We start from the raw sequence: 17,522 nt of genomic DNA, 5'->3' as shown, positions 1-17,522 counted from the left end.
ACAGTGTTGCTGGACAAACTTCCGGCATTTGATACTGTTTGTTTTTTGGATTGAATATAAATTGAAAATGGTCCTTTACGACATGTGAAAATGTGAAGTATGATGGGTCAATGGCAGCAAAAGAAAGATGCACGATGGTCAATTAATTAAAATGAACCCCACAACAGTCCATTTATCGTACAAATACCCAGAAAGTTCAAATCCATCATCTCTGATATTTATAAAAAAAAAATTGATATCCAGTACTTTTTGTCGTTTTAATATTTTTATATTTTATCTGAATTAGCATCAATATTCTTTGTCGTTTTTAAACATTGCATTATTAGTCCAAAATCTTTATTAATTATTTCTTAGCTGCTAACTTATAATAATAGTAATATAATTTGAATTTTATTATGATTATATTCCTATATAGGAAAAAGGAATCCAGTCCCCATATAATGCGCATACACTTTACTAGTTAAAGATTCATTTCGGCTCTGTTTGAGGTTAAGAAAATATAGAGAAAAAAAAAAGTAAAAGGAAAAAAATGATTTTCCTTAACAAATTTTTTTTCTTGTTTGGTTGCTAACAAAAAGACGAGGGAAAAATTTTGAAGGAAGAAAAACCTAGAGAGAGAGAAATGGAGTGGGGATGACCACTGGAGAGGGAGCTTTGCAGGAAGTTTTTGACTTCAGACGGAGAAAGGAGAAAGAGGGATAGCGTGAGAGAAAGAGTGAGGCTTTGTTTGGTATTGATTTTGGAAATTTTAAAACTCATGAAATTTTTTTTGGCAATATCAAAAACGTAGATATTGAATAAAAGTATAATAGAGTTAATTATTTGAGAAATTTAGCAATTATATAACAGTTTTTAAAATTAGATTAAAAAATAATTTTAAAAATCTAATTCTTTTACAATTAGAATAAATAAATTTAAATTTTTAAAATACTTTTAATTAATTAATATAATATCATATTATATTAATCTTTTATATAATCAAATAGTCATATTCAAATAAAAAACTCTCTAAAAATTATATTATGTATCTACCACTTTAATATCTAAATAAATGTAATATATATGTATATATAATATTTCAATCTTGTAATATCTACATAATTATTTGGTGGGGGTATCATAAAACACGATGGTTTTATAAAAAATATCATCTTTTGTAGGTCGAAATATTCTAGACGATTGTGCAAAAATCATTATCTTTCTTATTTTTAATATATTTATACAGAAAAACCAAATTTTTATATCTGTATAGAAAAACTATATAGATATTCGTATAGTAAAAAGACTATGTATATATATATATATATATATATAAACAAATAATTTTTTGGTTGTTAAGTATTTTATTTTAAAATTGAGATTTGAACAAAAAAATCAAAAATCATATGTTTTGAGGTTATACTTTCTACAATTTATTATAAATTATTTAATTTTAATATAAAAAGTATAATAACATAATTACATATAAATCATTGTTTTTTTTTTTAAATAGCCTATATAAATACCATGTCCATTTTAATAATTATAAAATATACAAGTATTCAATTTAATAAGTTACCAAACATTTATTTATAAGTTTTATACCTTATAGCACTTTTATTAATATAAGTTATCAAACATTTTAGTACTTTTTTTAAAGCAAAATAAAAGTTGATTCTTTTTTCAACACAATTACTGCTGATTTTTTAGAATCTAAATATTGTCAAATTAAACCTGGGCGAAGAAGGTTTCCAAAACGATTTCTATTTTCCTCCCAAATTGAGAGGAAAATTGAATTTGACATTTTTAAATAAACTTTTTTTTCTTGTTTTTTTCCATTCTATTTTTTCTCCCTAATATATTTTAAAACCAAAATAGGATTTCAAAATCCTTATTTACTTTTTTCTACTTTTCCTCAGCACTTTCCAAAATCGAAACAGAGACATAAGATTTTGAATTTATATTGTACCATTTACAAATTTTTAGAGGCATCCATGCTAATTTGATACCATATATGATAAAATGTAAAAATATAGAAACTATATAAGGTATTAGTGCCAAAAACCCTGTTAAAAAAAATAGCAAAAAGACTGCTTCTATCTGTTAAACATTATTAATGAAGTAGGATCTATTGCTTATACGTATAAATTCAGAACTGGTAACAAGGCTGCACATCTTCTTGCTAGCTAGGTTTGCTTTTTCTTGTTCTGATTTTGTGGTTTGGATTGAAGATCGACCAGTTGGCTTTCTGATACTCTTTTCAATGATGTAAGGCCTTCTGTTCAATGAAATCTTTTATCAACAACAATAATAACAATGATAAATCATTGACAACCCTCTAAATCCCTATTCTTTTTACCTTTTTTTTTTTTTTTTGGGTTAAGCAAAAAATGTTCTCAAGTATTAATGATTTGTTTTTAAAATTTTAATTGACAATTGATGTATCCATACTTTTTGATTAAAATTTAGTTATTAAATTAAGTTTGGATTCCAAATAGTATGGTGTTGTTTTATACGATTAGTTTATCTGTAATTACAAATTATAATTATATCGTTACTATCATTTATCTCAAAATTCAATCAGTGATTTCATTTATTATAATTTAAATACATGGTTGGATAACAAAAATAAAATAGCTATTTTCACTATTATTCTTTTTAATTTATATACATTTTAAAAAATGACATTATATTATTTTCATTTAGAAAACTAATCTTATTTCTTATATATCTTTAGAAATATATATAAAATTGTTAAATTATACTACAATTCTTATATTATTTATTTATTATATGCATAATCAATTATATATCAAAAGACTTTTACCTTAAAATTTTAAGTCAACCAAATAATATATTTTCTAATTGTATATTCATCTATTTTTGCCGATTCCACATTCACTGAGAACCCTTTCTATCTCAATCCTAGTCACCATGGACGCTGCCCTCCCATTCTTCGAGCTTATCCCTTGCAATGCGAATAATCATTTCTTGTGCCATTGAACCTTCGACCCTTCTTTCTAAATGGCAATGGGGGTGCGCGGAGCACCTCATCTTGTCATTTTCAAGAATTTTTCTAGAAGTTTAAATACTATCCTCAAAAGTCAAATCCTATATTGATAATAAAAGATGCTAACTTTTTTATTTTCTCAGGAGAAGCATAAAAATTTTTAAAAGTTTAAAGATTTTTAGCAATTCTAAATCTTATGATATTTTAATTTTTTTTAAAGTTTAAATTTTTTATCAGCAATTTGTTTGAATAATGATAAAATTAATATTAATTTAATTTTTTTAAATAATTATTTTTTTTAAAATATTTATTATAAAATAAAAAAATAAAAAAAAATATGTGACAAAATTATTTTAATCTATAATTATGTTATCTCATATAAAATAGTTTTAAAATTTATCTAAAATATATATTTATTTTTAATTTATTATATAATATTAAAGTTAATTATTTATAAGTTTAATTTTTTTTTAATTATCAAATATAAAAATAAAATTCTCTTTCAATTTTGATAGTAAAAAATAAAAATAAAAATCTATGCTATACTAAAAATCATATCTAATATATCCCTCCTCGAAATACTTGAAAGCTTTTATAATAATTCTTGGGGTTGAAATTATAATTTAGAATATTATATGAGGTGAAGAAAACGATATTATTAGTGATAATTGATGGTGGATGGCAAGCCTCCTTGTTACCGTAATGCTATACGGCATAGAACCATTGAGTTGATGTGTATAATACTACAATATATATTTTTTTTTCCCCACCAAAATAGAGAATGATACTATTTTTTTTCCAGCGAAAAGGTAATATTACTATTAGCGGCAAGAAGAGTCAAAAATGCAAATGAAAAAGCTAATAAGAGGCTAATTATGTATCCGATGCATAGATCACGTGCGGATTATCTGAAATAGAGATAGAGAAAGAGAACCAATGGAGTTTTAGTTTTTGTTTTATGTGTTTTGGTGGATAATGAACGGAGGAGAGTGATGGTTGAGCAACAGGTGGGCAATAATGGCTGGTGTACAGTGATGCAGAGGCAGAAGCATGGCATTTATGTACGGAAAGTGATATTCCCCGTAAAAGGGAACTTCAGATAAAGAGGTGGATTTCTTTTGGGATATTGAATATTTTTATTTTTGAGTATTTGCCCCTTTTTGACCAACAATTTTGCATTTTAGTCCTTCATGTTTCTGTATATATCTAGATGAAACCCACTCAATTCTCGAACCGATAGTCATGTGTTTTCAAACAAAAAGGAAAAACAAAAAGACCAAAAAACCAATCATGTTGTCAATGTCAGTTTCTTTTACTCGATTGAATATGTAATATGCTTTGTGTCACCGCAAAATTAACACAATTTGTTTCCTTTACCTCCTTTAGCAATTCTAGAAATAAGTTTTTGGCTATGGCTCAAAGATCAAGGTTAATATTATAAAATATCAATATTTTTTGTAAAGAGGATTAAAAGATGAATTTTTAATAAATGGGATAGAAACTTCAAAAAAAAGGGAAAATGAAGCCAATAGTACAAAATTGGAGGGGGAGGTGAAATTATTATTTTGGTTAATACTAAAATGAGATGGAGAATTATCCAATGAGATGGAGACCTCAACATTGCATAAGGAAGTTGAAATTCTTTTACTCAAAGCGAAGAAGAAAATTTAAATTTAAACCTAACAATTTTTTGTTTTGATAATGATAATGTCTCAAATTCACTAATGGTGAAGCAAACATTAATTGTAAAAAAACCAAAATAAAAAAAAAGAAATAATTTTTTTGTTTTCAAAAATTTGGATGTTAGCTAATGATTAATGATTAGAAAAAGAAAAAAAAGAAAAAATATGGATGTAGATAAGGATAATGAATAATGAAAATTAGGTGCAAGATGAAAAGGAGAAAAGTGAGAATTAAATTAAACACGGGTTGCAAGTCCGGACAAAATTGGAAAAAAATAATAATAATAAAAAATGGAATAAAAAAGCAAAAAGACCCTTGAATTGTATAACATATACGAATCTTCCCCATCTTCCTGGCTATTTCAGTTTTTTTTTTTTTTTTTTGAAATTTTATTTTTAACACCCTTTCAACATATTTCATTCATATTAACCTTTTACAGCAACTAAAGGGCAAAGACTTGAAAAAGGACTTCATACTTTTGCTTCACCATAAAAAGCCAGTTTCTTTATAACACTCTCAGTGTCTCGCTTACATTCTTTCTTTTTCTCTTTTCCTTTCTCTTTCAGTCATTGGTGGCTTTTTTTTTTTTTTTTTTTTTTTTTTGTGTTTCTCTGAGCTAGCTTTCAAAGTTTCAACCAAACACCCCCTCAGCACCAAAACCAACGCTACCCCAATCTGGTAAGTTAACACCCACTAAATTCTCTCACCCCAATTCCACCAAACCAAACTTTCATGCTGTTTTTGAGGTTTTACATTTTTTTTTTTTTAAAAATTTGATTTTCATTCTATTATTACTAGTACCATTGATTCTCCGTTGGATCTAAGATGGGTCTCTTTCTTTGTTTTTCTTTTTTTCTCTAACTTAGGGTTTCAACTCTGATTCTTTACCTTAATTTGGAAAAACAAAATGCTGCCATTTCTCGCTCTGGGCTTGTCTCTCTTTTAGCTTCTCTGGTACCCATTAAACCTCCATTTTTGGCAACTTTTTTTTGTTTTTTTGGTGGTGGGTTTTTATTTTTGTTTTTTTAATTTATTTTTGTTTTTAAAAAGATTTTTATTCCGTAGTAATAGAAAAGAAGGATTTATCTATTTATTTGGTGTTTCAGATAGGAAAAAGAAGAAGGAGAAGAAGAAGAAGTAGTTTGAGATTAGAGATTTTATAGATGGCTCGAGAAAAGATTCAGATCAGGAAGATCGACAACGCGACGGCGAGGCAAGTGACTTTTTCAAAACGGCGAAGAGGGCTTTTCAAGAAAGCTGAGGAACTCTCTGTGCTCTGTGATGCCGATGTTGCTCTTATCATTTTCTCTTCGACTGGAAAGCTCTTTGAGTACGCCAGCTCTAGGTGTTTTCTTCTCTCTTTCTCTTATGTATATTCTTCATCTTCACTGTAAACTAATTAATGGTTTTACCTGGGTAGTTAAGCCCAGTTTGTTCTTTGGAAGTGTTTCAACAGTCCTTACCAGTGTGTTTGAGTTATACGTGTGATGAAGAAAGTTTGATCCCAAAAAAAATGAAAATCTTAAAAATATTTTATGTTAAATCGACTATCTTCAACTTGGGGGATTAATCTTATACTCATAAACTCTACACTTTGTAAAACTATTATGTGGGTTTGAATAAAAAATGCTGTTTTTCTAACCAACTACTTGCTAGTACAGTTCCTTCCTCATCTAACTCTTTTTGTTTGTTTTTTTTCTTCTGTAGCTTTTCATCTCCCTCTTTCTCTCACACATACATTCAAACATACGAATGCACGCAGATCTTCATTTCTTCTATTTTGGAGTTGTTTTTAGCTTTGTATTTTGGTGTTGCATAAAATGGAAAAAAAAAAAAAAAAAAAAAAAGGGCTTACATTGACTTGTCATTTTGATTGGAGATGTGAGAATAGCAGTACTTTCTTTTATGTGTATATATTACATATATATAATATATAGATAGAGAAACACATATGAAGAGCCTATTCATATCATCTTTCAGTAACCTATGCAAAATAAAACACTTCACCATGAACGATACTGACAATGAGTGTAAAGTTAATTTATGTATAAAAAGAGAAATTAGCGACTCAATTAGAACGATGGTTTTGAGATTATTATTATTTGTTATTCGATAGCTCTTTTTTTTTTTTTTTTTTTTTTTTTTGCTTTTTATGGAACTTATGTGTGACACTTTCTTCTCATAAAGAAAGTTTCAATATTGACTGAGGAAAAATGGGAAACACATATATATATAGATATACATATATATGAAAGTAGCAGGCTATACCTTTATCTAAAAAACAAAAAGTTTAGTTTACAATCTCAACTTGTTTTCTATTAAAGCTTTACGGAGAAAAAAAAAAAAAAAAAAACGTTGTTGGATTTAATATTCTGTCTTGTCATCCATTTCTTTTTATTTCATTCAATTATATATTTATATATTTTCTGTGGTCCAAGTTGACCAAAGTGGAAGTGAGGCAAATATTATCGGGCTGACTGTTGTGTAGCAAGTAGCAGCCTATCTTTTGCATGGGGGATAAATACCTTACAAATTCCTCCGTATCTAGGTGGTTCAAAAGAAATGATACAAAGCAAATAAAATCTAAGTTAATTAAGCGCTCAACCTAGAGTACATGTTTGTAATAATTACTGATATCTGTGACATGCGTACTGGTTATAGATTACTGACATTGCCAACAAAATACTTGAATCTTTGCCATAACTCTCTTTGAAAATGTTAGAGATGGAAGATTATTATTTATGTATCTTTAGATTTTTTTTTTGGGTGAATATTTATGTTAGATTGTTACACGGAAACGTGTAGAAGTATAGTAAGCTTGAAGGATTTAATGGCCTGCCTTAATTATATATATATATACATTATTTTCTCGCTTCAAATATATGGAATGAAATAATATAATAAGTATTAATAGCTAAAATTACTTCAAGTTGTAACTAGTTTATATGGTTTATTCTTTTAAATGCTACTGAGATTTAATTATTACAACGTAATTGGTTGTGAGTGGACTTATAAAGTATCACTTTCATCTTCTTTCCCCATATATGATAGCGCTGTTACTTCAACTGACTTCGTATTACTTAACTTCTCTTATGAAGCATGAAAGAAATTCTAGAAAGGCATAATTTGCACTCGAAGAATCTTGAGAAACTCGAACAGCCATCTCTCGAGTTGCAGGTTAGTTCTTTTTCTTATATTCATGGAATGTATAAAAGTAATACACACACACACACACACACACACACACACACACATATATTTATATGCACACATTAAAAAAGTACACATATATCATATTGTGTATACATATCTGTTTAAATTTGAAGTGCTTAGTCTGAATGCACTGTTGTAATTCGCTGGCTGAAGCAACTAGCAATGTTGTTTGATTGCAAATGGTTGTTTTGTCTTGTTCTTGTTTATAGTTTTATTATTAATTTTTTGTTCTTCAAGTAATATACATTGTACTTTCTGTCTTTTCCTTCTTTGAAATGATATTGGTAAAACTCTTTGGACAACCATTCATTTTTCATGAATTACCGTATATATCTTTCTAGCTCTCATACTCTTGTTTTGTCATGTATATTATTTTTCTTTTTTTAAAAAAAAAAATTGTCAAATTATAGAACAATTTCATATCTATATGGCCAAAAGTGCTAAATGTTAATTTCTAGAAATATTCTCTTCTATAATCTAAGCCGTGGGTTTAAATCTTCATTTGCACTTAATCTTAACAGATTTACTAATCAGTATTATTTTAACATCATATTTCATTGAACATGCATATTCATTGGGTAGAAAATCTTTTAATTAATTTGGTTTTTTTAATGGATATCATATCTAACATGATAAAATCAAATGAAAAGCATGCACTTGAAGAAAAGAAGAAAAAAGAAAAAAAGGGAAGGGAAGACCTTAATTACTGGCCTCTTATTTTGACTTGTGCTTGGGTTCCATTTTCAAATTACTTAATTTGTTTACTTTTTTTTTTTTTTTTTTTCACATCCTTTTTACTGACAAAAAGAAATATGAAATGTTTTGATACATTTAGCTGGTGGAGGACAGCAACCACTCTAGGTTGAACAAGGAAATCGCAGAGAAAAGTCATAAATTAAGGTACATTGTAGATCCTTTTTCTTCCCCTTACCCCCTCACACACACATAAATAAATTAATAATCTCTTGTGAAAATATTTAGATGTAAAAGTTTCCTTAAAATACAGGCAGATGAGAGGTGAAGAACTTCATGGATTAAACATAGCAGAACTGCAAGAGCTAGAGAAGTCCCTTGAAGCTGGTTTGAGCCGTGTGTTAGAAAAGAAGGTTGGTATGTTCAATTTTTTGTTGTTTTTGGAATGACATAAAACACATTGGATCCATTTGTTGTATGGGACTAGATTGGATGAGACTGGCATATGTTAAGTGTAGTCCAATCAAATTGAGCTCAACCAAAATTGATTGGACTAGAATCAAAATAGTCCAGTCCAATGCAATTCGGTCTAGTCTAACAATCCTTCTATTTATATCTGCTTAACTAATTTGGTTATTATAACTCTCTCAGGGTGACAAGATTATGAGAGAGATCATTGATCTCCAAAGAAAGGTTAGGACCAAACTCAAAACTCTTCGAACATTATAATTCTAATTTATACTAGAATTGATTGGGATGTACGAATATATATAAAAATTGATGCAGGGAATGCAATTGATGGAAGAGAATGAACGATTGAGACAGCAAGTATGAGCTTCTTCTGGCCTGCTCTCATCAATTTTCTCCCATGCATACGTTAACTATGATGCATCATGTGCTTCTTGCTCCATACCATGCATTCGCTAACGGCTCTCTTGCTGTGTGTTTGGTTTGAAGGTGGTGGATATATCTGATAACCATAAGCATGTTGGAGGCGATTCGGAGAACGTTGTTACCGAGGAAGGCCAGTCGTCTGAGTCCGTCACCAACGGTTGCAACTCCGGTGGCCCTCCTCAAGACTACGACGACAGTTCAGATACGTCTCTCAAGTTGGGGTTAGTAAAAACTCAAACCAATTTTTATTAAAATCTAAATAGGAGAGATGGAGGTGAGAGAAATACATTATTGGAAACAAACCTTAACACATATGTAAATAACAAGCAATGTGATTTTTTTTTTATTTTTTATTTTATTATAAATTGATGTGTTATTATATATAAATTATGTAATGTTGATTTCAAATATTGTTTTGCAGGTTGCCTTACTAGGGTTGAACCGGAATTTGGGAGAAGCAAGGCAGATTAAGAAAAGGAAGAGAAATTAATGAGTTGATTAATTTCTTTGGTTTGAGATAATTCTACTTGCAATCCATTGTTATAACAGAATGTGAATCAAACCCCTCTTTGTCTTAGTAGCAAGGTATCATATATTATATATATATATATATGTTATCGCCATCAATGAGCAATGTATCTTTATTTAACCTTTCAAACACTCTCTCTCTCTCTCTCTCTCTCTCTCTCTCTCTCTCTCTCTCTCTCTATTACTAAATTTTAAGTACAATTACGCCAACTCTTCAATACACTAAAGGGGTAATCCAAGACATAATAATAATAATAATATTATTAAAAATAAAATTAAAAAATAAAAAAACTAATAGGGGAAGAAAATATTAGTAAAACATGGTGCTAGTTGGGCGAGCTGGTTAGCGTGCCCAATTGGAACTTGGAATTATAGAAATAAATTAATAATAACGAAAAAAGAAAAAAAAACAACCAGTAATAGAAAGACAAGATTGAGATATATTCATTAGCTTATTAATAAAAACCAAATATATAAAATTGATTTTCAAGGGAAGTTTATTTTTTTTATTTTTGTGTAGATTGTTTATTTCAATGTATATATTGTTAGATGTGATGATTAGACATTTATATTAATTATTAATGTAGGAAAAAAAAAACATAACTAAAAAAATGAAACATAATTTAAAGTTATGTTGGTTTTTAACTTTTTAATATTTATAGTTAAATGATATATTTAATAAATTTTAATTATCGTCAACAAACCTTAAGTAAGTAAATTATATATAATTTTAAAAAATAAAAAATAAGCTTGTTATTAAACAGGTTTTATGTTTTTTTACATTTCTTTAGTGAATTTCAAATTTAAGTGAAATATTTTATCGCACTGTAAAGAAAATATATTTCTACAATAAAATCAAGGACTTTTTTTGAGATGATCAGGAACATATATTATTGATTTGAGGGGTGATTTAATCTCAATTTTGGAAATGATCCACCTGATTAACCCTTTTGCCATTGGATTATATTCAACTTTTTATATATATGTGATGGTTGATCAAAGAATTGCAGAATGTAAAGTCCATTATTTCGGTTATTTGTATTAATTAAATTATTATGTAATCAAAATTATAACTTTTAACTAAAAAAGAAATAACAAAAAGAGTGAATATAATTAGCTATTTCAATGCTTTGTACATTTTTTATTTCAAAAAAGAGTGGATATAATTGTTTATTCTTTTCTTTTTTTTTGAACAACCTTTTTTTTTTTAATTAATGGTTTTCAAAACTTTTTAAATTTTTTTTTTCTCAGTTTGGTTTTTAAAATATTAAAATTAGTATTCTCTTATTATGATGTAACTCGATATTTATCTTTATTTTATTTTAAACAGATTTAAGTTTAGATGAATTATCATCCCAAAAAAAAAAAAAAAAAAGTAGCTAAAAAAAAAACTTGCCTAAACTTGAAATAAATATACAATTTTTAGCATTTTCCAATTTTATATACAGCTAAACGTATGAATAGAAATGATTAATTCATTTTTCCTTTTTTGTATTTTGGTTTTCCATGAATAGTATATGAAAGTGTTTATTAATATATTATTTTACTAAAAGAAATTTAAAACGACGCCAAATTGGGGTAGAAATAAATAAAGTGTGCGGAGGAGCGTCCACGTGCAACTAGTGGTGGATCCGCACGTGCGGATCATAACGGTTTTTAACCGAAGCTCACGGAACGCTTCGCCATAGACTTGTTCCCTCTCTCTGCCAACATAAAAAAAAAATTAAAAAAAAAAAAACAAAAACAAAAACACAAATAAAAATAAAAAAGCCTCACACTTTCATTTCTTCTTCTTCTCCAATTCTCTTCTCTTTTTGTGTGGAAGCCATGGATGAAGAATACGACGTCATAGTGCTCGGAACAGGCCTCAAAGAATGCATTCTCAGCGGCCTTCTCTCAGTCAACGGTCTCAAAGTATGCACTATGATTCACATTATTCAGTGTTTTGTACATTTGCTTCTTTTTATAATTCTGCAAATTCATCAGAGCCTATAAAATGTCTGAGAATTGGCATTTGCTTATATGTTTGTCAAATATCAGACGTGTGTAAGCTAAATGGGTATTGCGAAACAACTCTTAGATTTATATAAACTTTTGGGCTACACTTGAAGTATTTTGAATATGGCTACAGTAGATGTGCTTTTAATTGATTTTGTGTCTTTCTGAAAGGCAACCTCCCTGAAGAAGTATGGGTTATGATGTTTGATGTAATTAAACGGAAATTTATTGCATAGAAAATCTCGGAGTCTAATCTGTCTATGCATCATGTAGCTTCTAGCCTTCTAAACCGACCTTAAAGACTTAACTTCTATCTTAGTTAACTCAATTATTAGATTGCCTATAAATTATGTAATGAACTTTCAGTGCTAAAATTTTTACCCCGTTTTTATTGAATCCTTCAGATTGCTTCAAATAAATCTGCAAAAAACGAAAACTGCGGATCAATTTTTACAAAAATTAGTAGCTTTTTTATGGGTTTTGTTTCCTCTTGGATCTACTGTGATACATCCTTGATTGTTGATGTTATAGTTGAATTTATAACATGGGGTTCAGAACATCGAGGTGGCTAGTTCTTAACTCTGTAGTTTCTTTAAATAGGTTCTGCATATGGACAGGAATGACTACTATGGAGGGGAGTCTACCTCACTTAATCTTAATCAGGTATCTAGTTTTGAGTAGTCATTCACTGTATCCTGTTTTTTTTCCTTTTTATTGATTATTATTATTATTTTTTAATATATATTATATGGTTTTTATTTATTTCTATCTTTGCCTTGTAGCTGTGGAAGCGATTCAAGGGCAGTGACAAGCCTCCAGAGAATTTGGGTTCAAGCAAAGACTATAATGTCGACATGATCCCAAAGGTAGCAAAGGGGAGGCATATAATTCTTGCTATTTTATAATTGTCAATGCTGCAGTCAGTTGTTAGAAAAGTTTGCTAATACTGTTCATGGCTGTCAATGAAGTGGCCTCGTTTCGTTCATGTGATTGGGGTTGCATGAGTCAATCTTGATAACAAGTAGACTCAGGAATTCAAAAGGATAAACTTTGGGTATCTTCTTTCCTGTTATATGTTCTACATCTCATTCTGATGACTGCTATTCTTTGCTATTCTTTCTTTCTTTGGTTTGATAGTTCATGATGGCTAATGGTGCTCTGGTTCGAGTCCTTATTCATACCGATGTAACAAAATACCTCAATTTCAAGGCTGTAGATGGTAGTTATGTCTACAACAAAGGGAAGGTATGATGCCGATGATTGTCTGAATAACTACCGGAATATTATATGTATAAGTATAATGATTAACATTCTTTTCCTCCTAGTTAACGAACATGAGTCCTGTTTCCAGATCCATAAAGTACCAGCTACTGATGTAGAAGCTCTTAAATCTCAACTTATGGGATTATTTGAGAAGCGACGTGCTCGAAAATTTTTCATATATGTGCAAGACTATGATGAGAATGATCCAAAGTCTCATGAAGGAATGGACCTCAACAAAGTTACAGCACGAGATCTTATTTCGTACTTCCTGACATCTTTTCCTTGCTTTTTACCTCACCATTTTTAATAATTGATGATATTGGCGGTGCAATGAAGCATGGAATTATTTGAAAGAAAGCATATTTATCAAATTTGAAGAAAAATGTAATAAAAGCTGGTTGATTTTCTACAAGAATTGGAAATGCAGGATTTAAAGAAACCAAAACCTTTAAAGGTTATGTTAAATTTGAATTAAGATATACCTAGTTCAGAAACTAAAATTAAATCTTTCTTGTCTCCTAGGATAAAGTATTCCATGTCCATTATTGAATGACTCGGACTTATCTTTTTCATGTACAATAGGAAGTATGGGCTAGATGACAACACAGTTGATTTCATTGGCCATGCACTAGCACTCCACCGAGATGATAGTTACTTGGATGGGCCTGCTATGGATTTTGTGAAGAGGATTAAGGTAGCGAATTGTTTCATTTTGTCTCTCTTGTTTATTATTTTACCAGGTTTATATGATGACATTCTTTTTATTCAGTGATTTATCAGTTTTCATTTTGTGTATACCTCATAAGATACATCGTAAATGCATGATGTAGAAACTGGCGAGTTTATTTGCTGCTGTTAGTTTGTAGTGATGAAAGGAAAATGCAAGATTCTGCTGTGGTTACATGGCATATTAATCTGTGTACTCCATCATTGATTATCTCTTCTGGATTGTTATTTCATACACTCTCCTCTCTTATCAAAGTAGATTTATATTGAATATTCTTGAAGATTCTAGAGGCAGAAATAAAGTAGAAGCATTTCTTGATATTCATGTCTAATCCAGTTTTGAAACATGTGATAGGTTCGTTAGAGAAAAAGCTCTGCTTCTTCCTTCTGTTTTCTTGTTCTCGAGCAATATGGAACATAATGGAAGTTAGAATTGTCTAAAAGTTAAAAGAAAGAGACAATTTGTTTGGTACAACTTACAGAGTAGTGTTCATGTAATGACTAAATATCCCAAAGCTTAGATATTATTAGGATGCAAGATCTATTTCACCGAAATCTACAATATGATCCATATTTTTGGATATAGTCTGCATCTCTTGTTCAATCTTTTGTGGATTAATTTTATTGTCTTCTGATACATGTTGGCCTATCTTCTCAAAAGTTGTATGCAGAATCTTTGGCACGCTTTCAAGGAGGGTCTCCTTATATATATCCCCTCTATGGACTGGGAGAACTGCCCCAGGTATGTTTTCATCTAAAACTCAAGTTTCTTATTGAGATATGGTTTGTTGTCTGATCATATTTGCAACAAATAATCAGGGATTTGCTCGGCTAAGTGCTGTTTATGGTGGCACCTACATGCTTGGCAAGCCAGAATGCAAGGTTCTTTTATAAGCATCCAATAAACTAAATTCTCTGTTATGAGCCTTATAATTCCCTTAATTTTACATACATGCTAAAAAGTTGGAACTAGATTATGGTCTATGAACTTAACATGACTTTAAGGACTTGCATTGGATAGTATATTCAAGTGACATTTCCAGGTTTTTGGAAAATATTGTACTTGATGGATTTTTCTATTCATGAATATTATGAAATTAGGAATGATTACTTCAGCTCGAAACCATGTGATATTGTAGTAATGGAAACTAAATTGACACAATTGTACTTAGATTTGCTTCTGGTATCTTTTACATGCATATTTAGCTCATTCAGAACTTATACAATTGAAAATAGTAGAAACTATTGGTCCACAATAGCTGATGCTGCAAAATTTCAGGTAGAGTTTGATGAAAGTGGGAAGGCGTATGGAGTGACATCAGAAGGAGAAACTGCAAAATGCAAAAAAGTTGTCTGTGATCCTTCATACCTGCCCGACAAGGTTAAGACAAATTATCATCTGTGTTGGCAAGGCCATTTTGATTTTGGCTGACTGGAAATGCAATCTTCTTCTGTTGTAACAGGTGAAGAAGATTGGAAAAGTTGCCCGTGCAATATGTATTATGAGTCATCCGATTCCAAATACCAATGATTCTCATTCAGGCCAGGTTATTCTGCCCCAGAAGCAACTTGGACGTAAATCAGATATGTATGTTGTTTATTTTGTTTTCTCTTTTTATCTTATATAAGTTTATGTGAACATGCTTGTTTACTCAAACCAAATAGAATGAACAAAAAAAGCTATTGAGAGGATGCAAAATGAGTATTAAGATTCAGTTATCATGCCAGAGTAGAATAGAAGAGCTCTCTCAGTTTGCTTCTTGAAATCAACTGTGGCAGGTATCTGTTTTGCTGCTCCTATTCCCACAATGTAGCTCCAAAAGGGAAATACATTGCTTTTGTTTTAACAGAGGCAGAGACTGATAACCCTCAAGTGGAGTTGAAGCCTGGAATTGATCTCCTTGGACCTATAGATGAAATTTTCTTTGACACTTTCGACAGATATGAACCTATTAACCAGCATGATGTTGACTACTGTTTCATTTCCACGGTAAGGATACATTATACATATACAGTAAATTATTTCGATATTTTAAATTTACCCTGACAACCCCTAACAACATTAAGAGACATCTCAATGTTCTTCTTTCTCATTTCTTTATTGTTGAAGGTAGCAATTTGGCACCAGAAATGCATTTTTCAAACAATTTTTATGTGATTATGAACTTTGAATTTTTATGTGATATAATGAGTCCATTATATCACTTTGTTTTCTGTTTGGTATGACGTAAGCATCAAAACTTTTGACTCTGTGGCCTGTGTTGTTACTTCGTATTGACTGAAAGGCATAATGGCCTTCTACCTATTCATGTTAGATTCTATATTTGTAGGAGAGTTGTGGCATCAAACAAGCTGGTAAATGAATCTAAAATCTTGCTGCATCACAATTCAATACATAATACCTAATGCAAATGATCTGGTCTCAGGATTCCAGGCTCCTGCTTTTTTCCTTATGACTCATTTCAAAGTTGGTTTTAATGATCATCTTCTTCGATTGTTTTGCAGAGTTATGATGCAACGACACACTTCGAAACCACAGTACAAGATGTGATTGCCATGTATAGTAAAATTACTGGAAAGGTAATATTTTTATGCTTGAAATATGAAAATGTCTCTAATTCCACAAAATATTGAATTTTTTCCAATGGAAAATACACCTGCAACCTGACCCTCAACCCATACTGATTGGGGAGAGAAGATACTCGAGGCAAAAAAGGACTTTCACTGCCATAGTTCCAAGCAGTTCTGCATTGGCAACTTTGTATAAATTATTCATTTTTCTACCATGGTTCCAACTATTTTAAAGAATGAGACAACTGATTGTTGCTGATCATGCTTCAGGATCTTGACTTGTCTGTGGATTTGAGTGCTGCTAGCGCTGCTTCTGAAGAATGAAATTGTGGCCTTAAGTTTGAACTAGTACTGGATTAGGAGCTACAACAACACTTAATGCTGTACCTTTTTTTTTTTCTCCTTAATTTTTAATTGTGAGACTATAGGTCCAACTTTCTTTATAGTCAGCTTTGTGTTTTTTGTATGTTTGGAGCCGAATTTTTGCACCTTCTTTTGTTCAAAATTGATTCCAGTACTAAGTGTCAGAGGTCCTTTGTTAGAAGCTTTCTTTTTCTGCCACTAGCTCGCTAGTTGCTGATAGCATTAATTCGTTTGACATTCTAAAATTTAATTTTAGTTTCATCAGAATTTTTGCTTAGTTCTTAATCAATTTTTTCAAAATTACAAATTGTGTTAATACCATCTTGTTCTTTCTTTCGATTGATAAGTGGTAAGGCCATCTTAATTATTGATGTTCCTAAAAGCATTCATGCATGGGAGTTATTATTCAAACTGACCTAGTTAGGCTATGATGTGAAAGTAAAATAAAACCAAAAACAGTCATATTCTAGATTTAGCAAAACTTAAAATATCTTTCTGTTTTTAGCTTTTCATATACCAAAATGCATTAAATAACACGAAATTGTTAACTATATGTTGTTTACTACATAACTAACGCGTTTTTCCACATGATACAATGACA

General features: G+C 29.9%; 2 protein-coding genes across 4 annotated transcripts; both read left to right on the top strand.

Moving 5' to 3' along the window:
- Nucleotides 1–5,231: 5,231 nt before the first annotated feature.
- LOC107425139 (MADS-box protein JOINTLESS) lies at nucleotides 5,232–10,132 on the top strand. 3 transcript variants are annotated; one of them, XM_016035075.4, is made up of 10 exons: nucleotides 5,237–5,350; nucleotides 5,539–5,626; nucleotides 5,779–6,017; nucleotides 7,771–7,849; nucleotides 8,721–8,785; nucleotides 8,892–8,991; nucleotides 9,230–9,271; nucleotides 9,365–9,406; nucleotides 9,536–9,693; nucleotides 9,894–10,132. In XM_016035075.4, the coding sequence occupies exons 3-10, from the start codon at nucleotides 5,836–5,838 to the stop codon at nucleotides 9,904–9,906; spliced, it is 681 nt and encodes a 226-aa protein (XP_015890561.3). In that variant the 5' UTR covers nucleotides 5,237–5,350; nucleotides 5,539–5,626; nucleotides 5,779–5,835; the 3' UTR covers nucleotides 9,907–10,132. The 3 variants fall into 3 exon arrangements, with proteins under 3 accessions (XP_015890560.3, XP_015890561.3, XP_024931906.3); XM_025076138.3 differs by having other exon boundaries at nucleotides 5,539–5,675; XM_016035074.4 differs by lacking the exon at nucleotides 5,539–5,626 and having other exon boundaries at nucleotides 5,232–5,350.
- Nucleotides 10,133–11,707: 1,575 nt separating this feature from the next.
- On the top strand, nucleotides 11,708–17,179 carry LOC107425147 (guanosine nucleotide diphosphate dissociation inhibitor At5g09550). The gene is made up of 13 exons (XM_016035087.4): nucleotides 11,708–11,914; nucleotides 12,599–12,661; nucleotides 12,781–12,864; nucleotides 13,136–13,243; nucleotides 13,350–13,522; nucleotides 13,844–13,955; nucleotides 14,649–14,729; nucleotides 14,807–14,869; nucleotides 15,267–15,368; nucleotides 15,451–15,575; nucleotides 15,767–15,977; nucleotides 16,493–16,567; nucleotides 16,829–17,179. Exons 1-13 carry the CDS (start codon nucleotides 11,828–11,830, stop codon nucleotides 16,880–16,882), a joined length of 1,338 nt encoding a protein of 445 aa, XP_015890573.1. The 5' UTR covers nucleotides 11,708–11,827; the 3' UTR covers nucleotides 16,883–17,179.
- Nucleotides 17,180–17,522: the final 343 nt, after the last annotated feature.

This window comes from Ziziphus jujuba, chromosome 7 (genome assembly GCF_031755915.1).
Source record: "Ziziphus jujuba cultivar Dongzao chromosome 7, ASM3175591v1".
NCBI classification, from domain to species: Eukaryota; Viridiplantae; Streptophyta; class Magnoliopsida; order Rosales; family Rhamnaceae; genus Ziziphus; species Ziziphus jujuba.
Note: the sequence above shows the minus strand (reverse complement) of the source record. Positions and strands in the feature narration are given on the sequence as shown.